Source organism: Bubalus bubalis, chromosome 16, assembly GCF_019923935.1.
Source record: "Bubalus bubalis isolate 160015118507 breed Murrah chromosome 16, NDDB_SH_1, whole genome shotgun sequence".
In the NCBI taxonomy this organism is placed as follows: Eukaryota; Metazoa; Chordata; class Mammalia; order Artiodactyla; family Bovidae; genus Bubalus; species Bubalus bubalis.
The window spans coordinates 10,486,815-10,505,564 of NC_059172.1; the positions used below are offsets into that span (position 1 = coordinate 10,486,815).

The 18,750-nt window shown below is 55.4% G+C and overlaps 1 protein-coding gene across 1 annotated transcript in view; it reads left to right on the forward strand.

Annotated features, from left to right (window-relative positions):
* Positions 1–14,988, forward strand: part of ALX4 (ALX homeobox 4) — a 49,209-nt gene extending 34,221 nt beyond the window's left edge. The window contains exons 3-4 of the mRNA XM_045162914.1: positions 7,604–7,732; positions 10,383–14,988. Coding sequence (XP_045018849.1) covers positions 7,604–7,732; positions 10,383–10,712 — 459 coding nt within the window. The 3' untranslated portion in view covers positions 10,713–14,988. The remainder of the gene's footprint in view (positions 1–7,603; positions 7,733–10,382) is intronic.
* Positions 14,989–18,750: the final 3,762 nt, after the last annotated feature.

The window sequence follows — 18,750 nt, forward strand, 5'->3', positions numbered from 1 at the left end:
ACCAGTTGTGCTATTTTATCTTAGAATTTATGATTGGCTTAAATTATGTCATCTGTTTGTCTCATCTCACTAGAATATGATGAGGGCAGGTACAGTCTGATTGTTCATCACTATAATTCCCACCAATTAGAGAAGGCTGAACTAAGATCAGAAAAGGCAAAAAATAAATATATGTGGACCAACTGACCTCCTTTGTCCAGAGAGGTATGTCTCCCCTCCCTGCATGAAATCATAACAAAGGAAAAACCAGAGAGGATGCAAAGTCCTCTAAGCACCCCAACCATAGATGACAAGATAAAGCTCAAGCCTCAGTGTAACACTAAATGAATGCCACGTTCGGCCTGCCTTCCCAGCCCAAACCATGTTGAAATAGCAAATCAAGTGTTTGCAGATAACAGTTTTTCCCTCTCCGGTGGGCTATAGAAATCAACAGCTTAAGAGCAAAGAGGAGTCTTTTTAAAAAAAGCAGCAAGCCAAAAAAAAAAAAAAAGCAGCAAGCTCAGCTGGGGTCCTTTCGGTGCCAGGACTGAGAGCCCTGTTACTCAGCAGACCCCAAGGGTGCCCCTTCTTGCCTTTTTTCACTGAAGAATCTTCTGCAGAGTATTCCTGAAGTGAAGTAAAAGTCACTCAGTTACGCCTGACTCTTGTGACGCCATGGGCTGTAGCCTGCCAGGACCCTCTGTCCGTGGAATTCTCCAGGCAAGAATACTAGAGTGGGTAGCCATTCCTTTCTCCAGTGGATTTTTTCAACCCAGGGATCAAACCCAGGTTTCCCACACTGCAGGAGGATTCGTTACCACCTAAGCCACCAGGAAAGTAGAGTGTTCCTAAAGTGAAAAAATCTCTCAGTTGTGTCCAACTCTTCAAGACCCCATGAACTGTAGCCTGCCAGGCTTCTCTGTCCATGGATTCTTCCAGGCAAGAATCCTGGAATGGGTAGTCAGTTTCCTTCTCCAGGGGATCTTCCCGACCCAGGGATCGAACCCAAGTCTTCCGCATTGCAGGCCAAGTTGTTATCATCTGAGCCACCAGGGAACCCCTACGGTGTCAATAAAAGGCTCACCAGTCTCTGTTTAACAAGGCAGAGACGTTTGTATTAATAACATGGTCCAGAAACGAGATCATCTAAAATGGCTAAAGTGTAAAAGAGACTGGTAGTTGCCAGTGAATACACAGCCATCCAGAAACGACAGGGGACTCTGAACGGTCAGCTCATTTACTCATAAATTCCCCAAAGCAAGCTTCCCACCTTATTCCTCTCCAGCTCACAGTGAGTGTTTGGGGAAGGAAGACAGGCAGCTGAGGCCTCACTGTGGTTCCAGAAACCTTCTCACACCCACTGTCTCACCTGAGACTTCTGGTGCCCCAGACTCTGGACAGGAACCCCAGCCTCTGGCCTCAGCTCAGCTAGTGGATTTGAGAGGAGCGTAAGGAGTCGGTGGAGAGAGAGCAGCTGGCTATGGGACGTTCCTGTAGGTGCTGTGTTGATGTGAAGTGAACTGTCCGTTTTCTGTGCGGTATACACGTGTACACGTGTGTGTGCACATGTGTGTTCCTAACAAATGGACAGGAGTGCCCAGGAGTAGAATTCGCTTAGCATTGATAGGATGATCCTTCTGGTACCACACACGAAATGACACTGGAGCATGTTTAACATTCTTCAGGCACCACGATACAGCTCAGGAGTGTTCTCTCTACACACACACACATTTATGCCTACTTCCAAAAAGGAGCTGGGGCAGCTTACACTTAAAAGATTTATCTTCATCCTCAAACAATAACAGTGTCATGAAATGGGAAGGTAATTATGTCAAAGACCTAGGCTAAGCTAAGGATCCTAGATTTCACTGAGCGCAAATTTCGATGCTGAGCTTCCCAGCCGCCAAAGCGAAAAGGGGAACTGTGATGTGCTGCCTGTCTTATCATCTCAGGGGGAGACCGCAGAATTCTAGAAGGCTAGTGCTGGAGAGGACCACCTCGTTCTCTCATTCGCTATCAAGGAGGAAGAGACCCAGAGGCAGGAAACCGTCACCTGTGACCAGGTGACTCAGGAAAGGTGATGGGGTGGCCGTGCTGAGAACAGAATGAGGGACCCTGAGTCCCAGCCCTTTCCGTGCTTCTTTTCCTGTAGTTTGCCTCACCAGGAACACATGCCTAATTGTTCTGAGACTTTACTTTGTATAAAGGCAGCAGGGTTGGTGGGATTGGCAGGTGCGTCCGACCTCTGGGTTGCGCCTGGCAGTGCCCTGGAGATGGGGGTGAGTGGGGATGGAACCCCCTGCTTGCCTCTGATGAGTTTGCTGGGGGCCCGTACTCAGCTGATGGGAAGCCAGGTGCCTGGCACAGACTGACGGTGGGGACAGGGACGGGGTCCCCCCACCCCCGAGATGGACCTTTCCTGGGAAGAAACCCGGAGTTTGGAGCCGCTCCAGGGGGCTGCAGGGGCCTCTCTGTGCTGTCTGGGATTCCAATCTACGCAGCTGGTGTCTGAAGACAATAAGACGGAGGCCTCCCCGCTCTGGGCCACCCCGCCCTGGCCCCAGATGGGCTGCGGTTAGCGGGGGCCTCCGCCAAGACGGTTGGTTCCTTGGGGAGAGGCCCATGCTGAGCGGGTCCAGGCCAGGGTGGGCCAGGAGCGGGGTGGTCCTGGGCTGCTGGGACGCACTGAAGGGAAGGCTGGGGCCTCGGTCCCTTCTCCTGCCCAGGGTTGCCCAGTGGAGACAAGCCTGCGGGCTGCAGAGCCTGGGGCCCAGGGCGTCTAGGGGTGCAGCTCTCAGCGCCCCAGGCTCCCAGGGTCAGAAATGGGAGGATGCTCTAGGCCTCGGGGGCCCATGAATGTGAGCACAGATGGGGCCCGGGAGGACACCCCTGCCACCACCCAAGTTTATGCATGATGAGAGTGAAGACCAGGAAGCTAATGGAGCTTAAGCCTTATCTGGGCAGAAAAGCTCCAGCCTCGTCTGCAGGGTGAGGCCCCAGGGAGGAAGGGGCTGGAGGTGAGCAGTTCTGTTCCCCCCAGCCTGCTCCCTACAGCCGCGCCGCCTCCCACGATCTCCATCTTAACCTGCAAAGAAACCCCTCTGCCTGACCCTCTTCACTCCTTCCCAAAGGCCAAGCGCTCTCAGCTGCCTCTCCCCCAGCTCATCTGTCTTCCCAGATAACCCAGGTCGCCCCTCTACCCCGCTCCTCCCCACCCGCCAGCATTCCATCTCCCGCCCCCCGCCCCCCTCCCCCCCCACCTCCGCTCTGCTCCTCCCCTCACCCCCAGGCCCCCTTTGCCAGCCCTGTGTGTCTCCCACCGTAGGACCTGAGTCCACAGAGACTCAAGGGGGCGGCCCCCACCATGGTGGCAACCTCACTTTTTTCTAGGCTTCTCCTCAGCCCCGAAGAAAGCAGTCGTATATCTAGATGCTTCCAGTGGGCTTCTCCCCTCCCCCTGGCCTCCCCCCCTGCCCAGAAAACCCTGGGAGGCTGAGGAAGGAGCGGAAAGACTGAGCTAAGCCTGCAGGAAATTAAACATGAAATGAAAACAAGCGCCTCTGATTCATTCTCTCATCCTGCCCCCAGTCCCCCATTCCAGGCCACTGATAAAGGGGGATCCCATTTCAGCATCCCGGAGAGGAGACCCGATCCGCCCTTGGCTCCCAGTGGGCGGCCTGGGCCTGGACCCCAGGAGCCCTGGGAGGAAGGGCCCCCTCCCCTCTCCGCCCCAGGAGGCTCTAGGACAGCAGATGAGGCCCCAGCCAGGGAGGGGATCAGTTCCTGGGGAGGGGGACACAGAAGAGCTGATTCTCCTGCACCAGAGTCAAGATGGGAAACAGTGATGCTGAAAGAAATGCAGGCCACTTCGGGTGTGTGTGTGTGTGTTTTGTGTGTGTGTGTGATGCTCATGCTTATATACTGGCTGGGAAGGTGCAGTCTCACCCTCCCTTGGGTGTGTGTGTGTGTGGTGTGTGTGCGGTGTGTGTGTGTGACACTCGTGCTTATACACTGGGAAGGTGCAGTCTCACCCTCCCTTGGGTGTGTGTGTGTGAGTGTGTGTGTGTATTTGTGTGTGTGTATGATGTGTGTGTCTGCATGTTGCGCATGTGTGTATGTTGTATGTGTGTGCTGTGTGTGTATGTGATGCTTGTATAGTGGCTGGCAAGGTGCAGTCTCACCCTCCCTCGGGGGGCTGTGTGTGTGTGTTGTGTGTGTGTGTATGTTGTTTGTGTGTGCTGTGTGTGTTGTGTGTGTATGTGTGCTGTGTGTGTGTATGTGTGGGGTGTGTGTGTATGTGACGCTGGTGCTTGTATACTGGCTGGGAGGGTGCAGTCTCACCCTCCCTCAGGGGTGTGTGTGTATGTTGTGTGTGTGTGTGGTGTGTATGTGTGGTGTGTGTATGTGTAGGGTGTGTGTGTGTTGTGTGTGTCTGTTGTGTGTGTGTCTGTTGTGTGTGTGTGCTGTATGTGTGGGGGGTGTGTGTTGTGTTGTATGTGTTGTGTGTGTGTGGTGTGTGTGTATGTGTGGGGTGTGTGTGTGTTGTGTGTGTGTGTGTATGTGATGCTTGTATACTGGCTGGGAAGGTGCAGTCTCACCCTCCCTTGGGGGTGTGTGTGTGTTGGGGGTGTGTGTGTGTTGTGTGTGTGTGTGTGTTGTGTGTGTGTGTGTGTTGTGTGTGTGTTGTGTGTGTGTGTTTGTGACGCTTGTGCTTGTATACTGGCTGGGAAGGTGCAGTCTCACCCTCCCTTGGGGGTGTTTGGGTGTGTGTGTGTGTTATGTGTATGTGTGTTATGTGTGTGTTGTGTGTGTGTGTGTTGTGTATGTGTTGTGTGTGTATGTTGTGTGTGCGTGTGCTGTGTGTGTTGTGTGTGTGTATGTTGTGTGTGTGTGTGTGATGCTTGTATACTGGCTGGGAAGGTACAGTCTCACCGTCCTTTGGGTGTGTGTGGTGTGTGTGTGTGTGTTGTGTGTGTGTGTTGTGTGTGTTGTGTGTGTGTGTGTGACGCTTGTGCTTGTATACTGGCTGGGAAGGTGCAGTCTCAACCTCCCTTGGGGGTGTTTGGGTGTGTGTGTGTGTTATGTGTATGTGTGGTGTGTGTGTGTTGTGTGTGTGTATGTTGTGTGTTGTGTGTGTATGTTGTGTGTGTGTGTGCTGTGTGTTGTGTGTGTTGTGTATGTGTGTGTTGTGTGTATGTGTGATGCTTGTATACTGGCTGGGAAGGTACAGTCTCACCGTCCTTTGGGTGTGTGTGTTGTGTGTGTGTGTGTTGTGTGTGTTGTGTGTGTGTGTTCTGTGTGTGTGTGACGCTTGTGCTTGTATACTGGCTGGGAAGGTGCAGTCTCACCCTCCCTTGGGGGTGTTTGGGTGTGTGTGTGTGTTATATGTATGTGTGGTGTGTGTGTGTGTGTATGCTGTGTATGTGTTGTGTGTATGTGTGTTGTTTGTGGTGTGTGTGTGTGTGTGTGTGATGCTTGTATACTGGCTGGGAAGGTGCAGTCTCACCCTCCTTTGGCTGTGTGTGTGTGTGTTGTGTATGTATTGTGTGTATGTGTGTTTTGTGTGTGTGTGTGTGTGTGAGATGCTTGTATACTGGCTGGGAAGGTGCAGTCTCACCCTCCCTCGGGGGGCTGTGTGTGTATGTTGTGTGTGTGTGTTGTATGTATGTGTGTTGTGTGTATGTGTGTGTGTGTTGTGTGTTGTGTGATGCTTGTATACTGGCTGGGGAGGTGCAGTCTCACCCTCCCTCAGGGGGCTGTGTGTGTGTATGTTGTGTGTGTGTGGTGTGTGTGTGTGTGTGGTGTGTGTGTGTGTGTGTGTGTGATGCTTGTATACTGGCTGGGAAGGTGCATTCTCACCCTCCCTCTCCACCTCCTCCCTCCCCACACCAACATGAGCCACACCTACCTTTTTTTTACTTCTTTCTTCTGAAAAAGACAGCTGGAAGGGAGCTAAACCAGGGCAAAGTCCTCTGAAAACTCCGTGACAGCGCTTGCCCTCCAGCTCGCCTGCAGCCCTCGGAGGCACAGCCCCCGGGAAGCCGGCAGCACAGATGCCGGCCCAGTTTCCAGATGCACAAACAGAGGCCCGTGGAAACGCGGGGCAGTCCAGCGGGTGCCCATGGGCCCCGCGGGGGGCGGGCCAAGCCCCCCGGCCCGGCTCCGCCGCCCTCCTTCCAGGAAGCTCCATGCCCTGGGCTGTGGTGCCAGGGGCGTGCCCTACACCAGAGTCAGTGGGCAGGTGTGCGACGAGCTGCCAGGAATCTCCCTGTGAGGAGTTCTGGAGCATGCCTGTGAGCCAGCCTGAAGTCAAGCCTGCTCACGCCCTCTCTCCCATCCTCCCTGGTCCCCATCACCCTCTCCCCAGACCTCAAGTCACCTGCAGGGGTGGCAGACCCCAAAGCCAGCTCTTGCCCACGAGCCTTGGGAAAGTTCTCAGCCTGTCAGAAACGCTCCTGCAAAGGAAGCTTCCATTAAGCCCAATAGCTTTTGTTTGAAGGTTCTCAATTTTTTTCCTAAGTATGATAAAATAAACAAGACCCCGGCTCATACACCTGACTCAGAGACCACACTCCCCTAGAGGTCCCCTGGTCAAGCCAATGTGCCACCCCCATGCTGAATGACAGCTGGGCCTCCTCTCCTCCCTGGCATCACGCTGCTCTTGGGGCCCGAGATTGCAGCAGCTTCCTCTCTTCACCAAGGTGACCCTCCCATTCGAGGGCCCCTACCATCTGACTCCACCATCCTTCCCCTCCCATCACTCTCCCAGCTGGTGGCGTGGCCGGGCTGTTTCTAAACTCAGCCTGGACTTCTGTCCCTCCAGCCCCCACCTTCCCTCCACAAAGCTGTCCCTGACTGTCCTCCAACAGCTCGGCTAAAGCCCTGTCTCCCAGAGAAGCTGTAACTCAGGGGGTCCAGATTCTTTCCACAAAAGGCTGCATGGCGGATTCAGGAAGTGGAAAACAATGGAAAAACCACACGTGTGTCATCCTCTGTGCGTGCTTAGTCTCTCAGTCTTGTCTGACTCTCTGTGACCCCGTGGACTGTAGCCCACCAGGCTCCTCTGTCCATGGGATTCTCCAGGCAAGAGTATTGGAGTGGGTTGCCATGCCCTCCTCCAGGGGCTTCCTGGGCCAGGGATCGAACTGGCATCTTATTATATCTCCTACATTGGCGGGCGGGTTCTTGACCACTTGGCCACCAGAGAATGATTCTCTGGTGAAGCTTTCACGCCTGTCATCAGATTCGGCTGTAGTCTGTGGCCCCAGAGGACTCGGCCGCCCCATGTCAGGGCTGGTTAGTTGACCTCCGAGATGACTGGTGACGTGTTCTGTGCGCATGTGACACTTGCCTGCTCTGGGTTCTGAAGCTCAGAAAAAGGAACCTATTGGCCCGAAGTCGCGCCTACGACTGGGGTGTGAACTGCCTTCCCGGCTCTCAGCGTCGATCCTTCCAGATTGTCAGCTCTTGAGCACAGAGACCAAGGCCGGTGTGTTATCTGTAGCCCCAGAGTCTTGACCTTGTAACTACAGCCGGAGGGGCTCGAGGGCAAGGTTGGTGCTGTCTCGAACACGGGGGCCCCAGCTCCAGGCCTGACCCCGGCAACAACTGCTCTGTCCTGCAGGTCTGGTTCCAGAACCGGAGGGCCAAGTGGAGGAAGAGGGAACGCTTTGGGCAAATGCAGCAGGTTCGGACCCACTTCTCCACGGCCTATGAGCTGCCCCTCCTCACCCGAGCGGAAAACTATGCCCAGGTGAGTCCCTGCCCCCAGCTGCCTGCTCTGGGGCCCTTAGGAGGAGCACCTTCCCTGGAGAGAGAGCTTGGGGCTCTAAGTCCCCGCTTCAGGCCCGTTCCAGGAGTGCGCTTGTGTCTCCAGGATGTGGGAGGCCCAGAATTCTCTCTGCCCCCCCATAAGCGTTGACCCAGCCTTGGCTGGACTTTAGGGAAGGGGAGACTGGGGGAGGAGCTTGAGAATGACTTTTCCTTCGGCCACTTTGGTGACGGGCATCGGAACCGAGGAATGCTGAAGGCCAGGGGCCCTCCAGGCCACCGGGAGCCACCCAGAGTGTTTCCCAGAAGGGGTTCCTGATGGTTGGAGGATGTGAGTGAGGCAAGGCTGGAATGAATGTGGGATTCTGAGACCCAGGATTTAGGCTGTCATCCCAGCTCCAGAGCTTTCTCCCTTCAGGCAAGTCACACGTCTGAGCCTCAAGTTTCTTCACCTAGGAATTGGGTATTTTAAAAGCACCACTTCCCTGGCCAGTGGTTAAGACTCTGTGCTTCCACGGGCGGGGGGCCTCAGGTTCAACCCCTAGTCGGGGAACTAAGATCCCACATGCCACATGATGTGGCAAAAAAAAAAAAAAAAAAAGCACCTGCCTCAACTCTTTCACAAGGTTGTTGGAAGGTCTACGTTAGAATGTGCAAAAGTGCTTTGTGAATTACATGGTTTTAGGAAGGTTGCTTCATATGTCTGCGGCTCTCCCAGGTGTCTGGCCCATTTCTTCCCATCCCTTCCAGAGCGTCTTCTTCCACGGCTGTCCGTCAGTCCCTCTTCCTGGTGGCACTTGGGTCCTCAGTGGGATGTCAAGGGACGGGAAGCGATGCGGGTGAAGTCAGGCAGCCAGGACCCTTGGAGAGGTGCATTTGGGGCTGACTCCCATCCTGACGCCCCTCAACCTGCCCTGCAGAGGCGGCCGGTTCCTCCCTCTCAGGCCTCCTTGTGCTGTGGCCTCCGCCTTCTGCTCCAAGCCTGGGCCCGCCCCGCAACGAGCCAGGCCATAGGCTTTCCTAGGCCTCCCTTTCCTCTCACTCTCCTGGAGCCGAGATAGCCCATGGTCCCTGGGTACCCAACGGGACCCGTGCTGCCCCTGCCGCCCCGAGGATTCACATGGCAGGGGCAGGGGGCAGGCCCAGGATGAGGCTGGGGAATGGAGGGGGGGTCTCCTGCACACACACCACCTGCATCAGCTCGCACCCCACCCATATCTTTCTCTTCTCTCTCCGTCCCCCCAGCCAGCCTCCCTCTGTCCCCGGGAGGATGGACCTCCAGTCCGGACTCCCTGGTCTTGACCTCTGCTGCCCAAGCTTACACGCCAGAGGGGCTCATGCTCATTCTTTCCATGCAGCACCACACACCACATCCCCTAGGCCTCTTGAGAGAGGGGGTCCCCATCACCCAAACCTGCAAGCAGTTCTTGTTGTCACTGCAGTCCCCATGGCATCTGGGGGCATGGCCCCCTTGTCACTCCTTTTATTACAGACTTCTCTGAGTGTACTCCAAACGCTGGGGGCAAGGGGCAGGCCGGCAGAAGCTGCTCCAGGACCACGGAGAAGCCCTTTCACGTGCCGAGAGGTGCATCATCTCCTCCAGCCCATCCTGCCCACCAACCCCCCAGCCTCCCATCACCCAGGAGAGATGCATTTCTGGCTGAGTCTCCAGCTCTGCCTCCCCATAAATGCTGGGGGAAAGCGGGGTCTAGAGCTGGAAGCTGGGGAAGGGGAAAGGATTTTAGCTGCGCAGATAGAAGACAAAGTGTCCAGTTCAGCCTCTCACCTGCTGCCCGAGCACCTTCCACCTCCTCCACCTGTCTCTGCCCCAGCCCGGAGCCTGTGGGCATCCCGCCTGGCTCTATCCATCCATTTACCACCTCCCAAGGCAGACCTTTCAGACCCTGAGTTACTTCTGAAGCCTCAAGGGCACTGGCCCCTAGGACTTCCACTACTGACCTTGGCTTCTGAGAGAATTGAGGCCCCCCCCGACGTCCACTCTCAGAGTGGACAGCCTCTGAGCCCACGTTGCCAATGCCAGAGCTCTCTGAGCTCGTGTCCCCTCCCACTGATCAAGTCTCGAGGGTGCGCTAGGCCTGGGGAGGAGCCGGAGCGGGGTGAGGCCCAGGTGCTGACCTTACGTGGGTCCATGGATGGAGAAACAGAGTCTGCCTCTGTGTCTAAAATCCGGGGCTGCCAGGAATTCCCTGGCGGTCCAATGACGAGGACTCTGACTGCAGGGGGCACAGGTTCGATCCCTGGTCAGGGAACTAAGATCCTGCAAGTGGTGTGGTCAAATAAATAAACAAGATCAGGGGCTGCCCTCAGCTGGTGAGCCGTGCCCCAGGACGACCCTTTCACTGGACTCTTGATGAAATTCGGAGTTCAGTGCTTAAAACAGAGTTTCTGTCCACTGCTCTCCTGGACCTGGGAACGCAGGAACCAGAGCATAAAACCCCGAGGCTCCTAGGGGGCTAGGTGGCCAGGCAGGTTTGGAAAGCCTCCCAGGTAAACACTCAGGAATGGTTTTATCATCAGGACGGTTCGTAAGTGAACAGAGGTTCCCCGTGCGGGACAGGAGGGCACCCCCGTGTCCCGCCAGCCTGTGACACGTCTCCCTCCCCTCTCCCCAGATTCAGAACCCATCCTGGATCGGCAACAACGGGGCCGCCTCGCCCGTGCCGGCCTGTGTGGTGCCCTGTGACCCGGTGCCCGCCTGCATGTCCCCTCACGCCCACCCCCCCGGCTCCGGGGCCAGCGGCGTCACCGACTTCCTGAGCGTCTCGGGGGCTGGCAGCCACGTGGGCCAGACGCACATGGGCAGCCTGTTTGGAGCTGCGGGCCTCAGCCCGGGCCTCAATGGCTATGAGCTCAACGGGGAGCCGGACCGCAAGACTTCGAGCATCGCGGCCCTCCGCATGAAGGCCAAGGAGCACAGCGCGGCCATCTCTTGGGCCACATGACAGGGCCATCCCGTCCCATCCCTGCGCCCTTCCCTGCCCTGGGGCACTGGCCACGCCCATGCTCCCCAGGCCCCCAGGCCCCCCACTTAACTCCCCTCTTAGGCACCTGGCCTGGGCCCAGGGGCCTGACCCTCAGCACTTTCAGCCGCCCCAAGTCTGAGGCCCCCGGGGACTGTTGGGAGGGAAGGGGGCAGCGGGCACCGAGGCCAGGCCCCCCCGCTCCCGGCCAGAGGCAGTGGAGGCAGCCAGGTGGCACGAGTTTTGCAGCTTTGCATCCATTATAAGCTGAAGACCCTTTCTTCCCACTCCTGCTCCTCCGCCCTGCCCGGTTTGACCATAGAGTCGAGGCTAGATTCCCACCTGGACCAGCTGTGGCTACGGTGCCGTCAACGTCCGTCCTTCCCTCTGCTGTGTGGTCCCCGATCACCAGCCCGGTGACCGTGTCTGGAGAACAGATGCCCTGCCCAGTCAGCCTCTGCCATCCCATCTCCTGTGCTCTCCCTCAAAGCCCATGGACTCCAACCTCCTAGACCCAAAGCATCCACCTCGCCTTTACCCTGGACGCGAGGAGCCCCCGTCCTGCTGACTGTCCCCTGTGCTGGACGCACCCGGAGGGACTGGGCAGAGAGAGAGAGGAGCTGGAGCCGAAGGAGCCCACCATCACCCAGCCACGCTGGACCCCTTGGACCCCGAGGCTCTGGATCTGGGTGAACAGTGCAGGGAAGGAGACCCGCCGCCCGCGGCCCCCACGGTGCTGGAAGCACACTTCTAGGAGCTGAGAGGGCTGCAGGGAGGCGTCCTGGGGAGGCAGGGGCTCGTGCACACACGTCGGCTCTCCGGCCGCCTTGACGCCCCACCTCAGGCAGGATGATGGTGGCAGGGGGCAGGTCTGGGTAGCTTTGTTCCCTGTCCAGTCTGGCCCCTCCAGGTGGAATCTGAAGATCCTGGTCACTTGCTGGGGCTGCTGGGCCAGTGTCCTGGTGCGGAAGGACTCGCACCTTGACACAGCCGCTAGGGCCTGGGGGCACGGCGCCAGAGGGTCCAGAGCGGGTTGCGGGGTCTGGCAGATGACAAGGGCACACTCACCCGGCCTCCGGGCACCAGGTCGGCCCCCACGCGGCCTCAGACAGCCTTCCCGGTTAGCGGCCTCCTGCGCCACACCTGCCCAGAGCCTTCTGTGCAGTCCTCTGGGCATAGGGCAGAAAGTGCCTGCCCTGGCAATTCTGCCCTGGGGCATGGGTGACCCCAGCCCCTTGTTCTGGCCTCCAGAGGGCTCACGTGGGGCTGAGCTCCTTGGGGTCGGTTGCTCTGTTCTGGACACAGTGCTTTCTGGAAGCCAATCTCCCTGCCTGCAGGAAGGGGCCTCCTTCTCAGGGGGGCTCTGTTTCCGTCTGACATGCAGCCTGCAGCTTGAGTTTCAGCTCCAGGGCCCAGGGGTCAGCTAAGCTCGGGACATCGGGTACCCATCCTCCAAGGCCGGCCTTTTGAGCGCTGGGACGCCCCCTTGCAGGTATCCCTGAGGAGAAGGGCCTTCTTTTTATCCCTTCTACCCCAATCCTGTCGGTGAGGAGAGCTAGGTCTACCAGGCCCAGGGGCCTGGACTCAGCACAGCGTCTTGGGTGGGTGGGGAGGGGTGAGGCCCTCCCCCTTTGACCTGCTTAGGTTTTTGGGGACGTGGCCATCTCCAGCTGTGTCTCAAGTCCTCATGTGCTCTGGAAACAGGACTATGGAAGGAGCTGCCCTTGACCTCCCCCTAGTAAGAGTCAGACCTCTTTGGGAATCGTAGCTCTAAAGTTGATCTTCTCGAAGTGAAAAGCGTCTTGGACATTGAATTGAATGTTCTTGGAGACTTAGCTTTAAGTGTTTTCTATGTTTGAGGATCTGGGAATAACTCTTAGGAAGCCTTTTCTAGTTCTAAGCTTAGCTGAAACAACTCAAGACTCCCAAAATCTGGGAAAAGGAAGGAAGAAATGGCTTCAGAATGGAGATAATCCCCCCAGTTCCTCCTTAAATGTCATCATGGCTGGAAAGACCTGGGAGGTATGTTCTCACCTGGGTGAGAATCAGACAGAGAGAGAGAACCAGGATAGACACCGAGGGGGAGGGAAGGGAGAGACACGGCTCTTAAGTGGAACCTTCTGGAAGGGACTTCTGGCGATCAGTTCCGCTGTGTGTCTGCTTTCCACCTGGGCCAGACTTCAGTCAGGCAAATTCCACCCCAAAGCTTGAGAAGAAAAATCTTCTGATAGAAGAAGGCTCTTTGGCACTGACCGCCTGTCCCACCAACACAGCTAAGTATTTAGGATTAAAATGTCGGCATGAAACACCTCTGCATCTCCCTACGGGCAGCTGCCCACCCCTAGGCCTGCCTGACACTCCAACAATCACAGAATCGCCGAGCGGGAAGGGATCAGAAAACTTCTAGCCTGCCGAATCCCTTCACAACGGAGATGACCCCAGTCCCCAGTGGGGAAGGTGATCATCCTGAGCCACGTTTCACTTGAGGCAGAGCTAAGAGAGGGGCTCTGATGACCGATGCTGCGTGGAGCTCCCCAGGGTGGGGGGCTGGGCCTAGGCCTTCTGCTTTCTCAGCTGCTGGGGTGGGAGGTACCCCGCAGCCTCTCCTGTGATGACTAAAGCAAGCTTGGGTGTGACTCTCTGGGCTGGCGGCATCCTCAGGAGCGCAGTCTCATGAAGGCAGGTACAGGGGAGAGTGGATGGCTCCGGTGGTCACTGTTAAGCCAATAAGCTAAAAGAGGTGGGGTTTCCTTTGCTCTTTGCCTAAAATCTCAACAGAGATGGCCACACAAAACCGGAAATAATGGGTGGCTGGCAGGCCCCCGGGCAGCCTCCTCACGCTGCCAGCCCCCCGAATCCTGCTGGGAACCAGTCTCGGCGGCAAGGCTTGACACTACGGTGCTGCTACCACCCTCAGATGCCGTCGCTGCTCCCAGGGCAGCGTGGGGAGAGGGGGCTCCGGGGACGCACCGAGAGGCTTGTCCCCGAGTCTTCGACGGCACTTGGAGGACACGGGCTTTGGAACTTTCCTTGAATTCTTTCCACTATACTTGATTCTTGGCTCTCACCGCCATGCCCCCAGCGTGGGGAAGCATGGCGGCCAGGTTGGTTCAAAGACACTGCCAGGGGGTGGCGGTAGCAAGCGTGAGGTGGGTCCCCAGTACACGTGGCCGCGGCCACATCGGGCCCAGCGCTGGTGTCCCCTCTGCCGTCTTCCGGCTGGGTCGACGAGAGGAACTCCTCCATGCAAACGACCACGAATCCTGCTTCTGCGGCTCTTCTCCCCCTGGGCTGGACAGTTCTGGGGCTTCTGGTCTGCTTGACGGCCTGGTGGGGACTGAGGATGGCTGGGCAAACGGGCCCCCTGGATAATAATCCATGACCACAAAAGAGAAAACTGGGAAGACAAGGAAAACTCCACTCCTCAAATTCCTGGGAGCCCACGTGACGTCTGTAAAGATGCTGGAGGGGGAGGAAAGGTGTCCCAGTCAACCAAACATTAACCCGTCCTGCCCTGTCCCTTCTTCCCCTGCACTTACACACACAGAGCTAGGCCTTTATACTACTGATTTTGAAGGACAGTTTTCAATGTCTAATAGTCTGTTTGGTGTGCAGTGGGTTGAAAAGAGAGCTGAGTGCTGGAAGGAACATGAACCTCAATCAATAATGACTGTTCTCCTTGTAAGATATTGTAACCCTGTATAAATGCAACTTTTCCTTTAGCTTAATGGCCTGGGGTGGAATATTAAAAATATATATGAAAAAGACATTAAAAATTCAGAAAAAAAAATGTATAAAAAAAAGGAGGTCGGTTCCATAAAGTTTTACTGCCTATACCACCATGTAACTACATTATAGCAAAATATTAAAAAAAAAAAGTTCTTGCCTTTTAAAGTAAGTTATTGCACTTACATCTTTGGGGGGAGGGGAGGACTGCTGGACTGCTGATGAGGAGGGGCGTCAGGGTCCAGGCGTGGGGCCGCGTGGAGCGTGGTCGCCGCTGCGCGTTCGCAGAGCGCCCTTGGCTGGGCACGGCCCACACTGCCCACTTGGTTGTTGTTTGCAATAAACTCCTTCTCCTTCCTCCCCTCAACTGGAACCTGTCTGTTTTGTTCCTAACTTGTGACAGATGAAATGTGATCAGAGGGGCCTCTGAAATCTCACGTTAATTGAAGTCGGCAAAAAATACTAACAGTGCCCTTTTGAACTGCTGACACAGTACAGAATGGATTACCAGGGCTAGATTAACAACAGGTGGCCGGCCAGGGCTCCTGCACAAAGAGGGGTGCATGGCCTGCGAGGGGCTGGAGCACCCCCCCCCCAGTCATCCCAGAGGACCTGCCTCCATGGCAGACAGGCAGCGGAGGGAACTCAGGGGCCGCCCCTGCGTCTCCAGCGCGCTCATCACGGCCCCTCAATATCACTGGTACCATCTGGGTTTCTGGGGTCTGTTCTGAAAGCGAGGGGCCGGCTAGGGCATGGAGGTCAGGGTGGGGAGACCTGGCTGCTTGCGACAAATGGTGCAGGACAGGCTTCCAGGAGAGACAGGTCTCTGTCCCAGCTCTAATGCTTAGTGGCTGAGACAGCTTGCAGGAGGTAAGGCCCGGGGATTTTTTAAAGCAAAGCACTAATATACTAATGATAAAGCCAAGCTGGAGGCCTGGATTTTGCTATGCAAGAGGTGCTTCCTTGCTTTCCAGCCTAAAGGTGACTCAAGCAGTTAGTCTCCCAGGGACCCCTCTGTATGCTGAAGGGGAGGCATCCTTGTTTGCCTGACCGTCAGCTCTCACATCTAAAGGAGGGGAAGAAGCCTGTCTCTGTCCAGTTTACCAGTTCATGGGGAGGTATGCGTGGAGATGGCCCATGCCTGGGCTTTGTAAGCTGATGTGGCAATACATGAAGGGCTATGATTATTCCCGGGAGAAAGACATCACCCTCCGGCTACCAGCTCTGAGTCCGACATGAAACTTTTTTTCATCTTCTCTGACTATGTAAATGCTGCTTTCCTGGAGCCACATCTCAGATTTGGTACCGATAGGGGAAGCACTCTGACTGAAACCACCCATCCTGGCTAGGAATCATCTGCGAGAGTTACTTCACGACAGGAGGTCCTAGTAAGGAACATGGAACTAACAAGCCATCACCAACTGCAAGAGTTCTGGAAAGGTCGAAAGGAGCTGCCACCTGTCCTGCCACCGCCCAGAATCCTTCTCACTGGCATCCAACTTGGCTGAGCAATGCATGTGCCACCAGGAAGGACCTGAGTCGGAACGATAGGCCAAAGACAACCTGGAAACTAACCCCATCACCATAAAACCCGAGACTGCGAGCTGCATGGCAGAGCAGTTCTCCTGGGTTCCCTTACCCTGCTATTCTCCACCTGGGTGCCCCGTCCCAAGTCTCTTGCTTTGGCAGCACATGTGGTCTCCTTGGACAGTTCATTTCTGAGTGTTAGACAAGAGCCCACTCTTGGGCCCTGGAAGGGGTCCCCTTTTCTGCAACCGTACCTCTAGGGTAAGTTTTCATTCACTATAGACCCAGATGGCTTTAGGTTGACTTGAACTAGGAACTTGTTTTTAAAAATGACCCTTGCCCTCTGACAGGGTCATGGCAGCTCTTGGACTCTCCACACCAAGTCGCTGCCAAGTCCCAAGGTGGGAATGGAAGCAGAGGGAGAAATTTCTTGTGCATGGGAAGCCGCCTGCCTGAAATCCTTGCTTAGCAACCCCAACAGTATCTGGAGTCCAGATGAGTGCTCCCGCCAAAGGGCAGGATGACTGCCGGGTCATCTGGTCCTCCCTGGGGACTCAAGTAACCCATTCCTGGGATGTGTGCCTCCAAGGAGCATCGCTGAGGAGGACACTCCCCTGTCAGCAGGGCTTCTTGAACATCGGCTGTAGCTCAGCCCTTCCCTGTCTGGGTGCCAGGACCACTCATTGCTCCCCCAAACCATCTGGGGCCTTTCACTTGGCTACAATGGTAGACTTGCCATCTGTTTCCTTAGAATGCCTGCGCCCTGTCACCAGCCCACTCTACCAGGAGGACTCCTGGTCATCCTCTGTGGCTTCCTCCTAATAAGAATGTGCTACGTGAAGTTCTTCCTTAACTCTATGCCCCGTCCCAACTTCCACCCCCAGGCCAGTGGTTGCGGCTCCATGCTCCCACAGAACTGTTTATAATAGTATCTTATGTATCTGTCTGACTGCCCCAGCTGCCTTCCAAGTGCCAAGAAAAGACAGGCCAATTCTGTTTGTGAATGAATCCTTCAGAAAATTAGTACATTGAGTAACTGCAATTCACTGGGAGAATGAATGGGAAGGTAGGAATGCGGAGAGGCTCTGTTTTTGGTTCAGGATAGGAAGAGGAAGGCTAGAGATGAGCCTGGTGTGAATTCACAGCCTCCGCTTGTCTGTGGACTCTGTCCATCCTGTTCCTCTAGGGGTCATATGCATCCCCGATGAGCCAAGGTCAGGACAGGAAGCCTGACCTCTTTAGTGTTCTTGGGGTTTGGGTGGCATGAGGCCAGCTCCTCGAGATGGCTAGGTGTTGTAATCTGAGAGTGCTCATCTCAGAGGTTTTCCCATTTATCCTTGGGCTCAAAGCCTGCTTTTCCCCATGTCATCCCTCGACAGCCCTCATGCTCTAAACCTTCCTTCCCCACCTCTGCTCTGCCTCAACCACCAGTGAATCTTTCTCACCAATCCCATTGTCCCAGGTCTTGCTACAAGAACAACTGCCAACCTCAGGGCGCCACAAGCGGGCTGCTCTGTGATTCAGCAGAAATCCTTGATTTGGCTGGTGGGGGTGATGCAGTAATGGTGGTCTTTCTCCACACACACACACAGGCCCAGACTTGCAAGCTCAGCTGCTCAGGAACAATAGGCCCTCCGCAAATAGCCCGCCCCTCAGAACAGGGCTCAGAAGTGAGAAGATGCATGCCAGCTCCAAAGACAATGGGGTGTGAGAGTTGACATTTTCCCAGGAATTCTGTGATTCCAAACAGATTTTCTTTTTTTAGCTCAACATAGACCAACAGCCTTGAGGAAGGGCAAACTTCCGAAAGGAGCTTCGGTTTATGACCATGTGCATACCATGTGTTAAGGTGCTGCCTTAACTGTTAGCTGGGAGCAAACCCACTGTGGGGCCCGCACGAGATGCCCCCCAGAGCCCTGGCCAGGATGCAGTTCACACAGCCCAGGGGCTACAGTGTTCTTGCCACGCCTTCCAAGGTTTCTCTTTTGGTTGCATCGTAAGCCCCTTGCCCATCCCTTCTTTGTCCTCTACCCACAGTGGATCTGTCATGTTTAGGCTCTGCGGGAAAAGGAGGAGCTCCTTGTTCCTATGACATTAAGGCCAAGCTACACTATGGAGAGAGAACGAAAATAAATGTGTGTATGTGTGTGTGTGCATGCTGGGAGGACAAAGGAAGGAAGGGAAGAAGGAAGCCCAAAGGCAGCCCACATCTCCTCTCCAAGACAGGTTTGAACAGAAAGCTCTCTCCAGACAAAGGCATAGAAAAGCACAGGCCAGGAAGCTGTGTGGTGAAGTGAGAGAGCTGGATTTAATGCGCTGACTTTGCAACTCCTCTTGGTTATCTTAGACAAGCCACAAAAATCCCGATTTTCAATTTATTCATCTGTAAAATGGGGTCAAACCAACTCTTGCCTGCTTATGTCATAGGAAGTGAGACAAGTGGTTATGAAATCCAAACGAGTTAAAATACTTGGAAATAATTAAGAGCTGTAGAGACAGGAAGAATTACACACGCTGACGGTTGGGAAGGGCCAGCAGAGTTGACTTGTATCCGAACGGCTAAGAGAAGGAAGCCAGAGATTGGGGTACTGTTTCACAAAAGTATGTCATCAGAATATAAAGCACCAGGAACCCTGAATATTCTATTTATGGGAATTGGGAAGGCGGGTGGTGAGGAATCTGGTGGTGAGCAGTGCATTGGTCTGTCTGGGCTGTTGTAACAGAAGAGCACACACTGGGTGGCTTAAATTACAGACATTTATTGTCT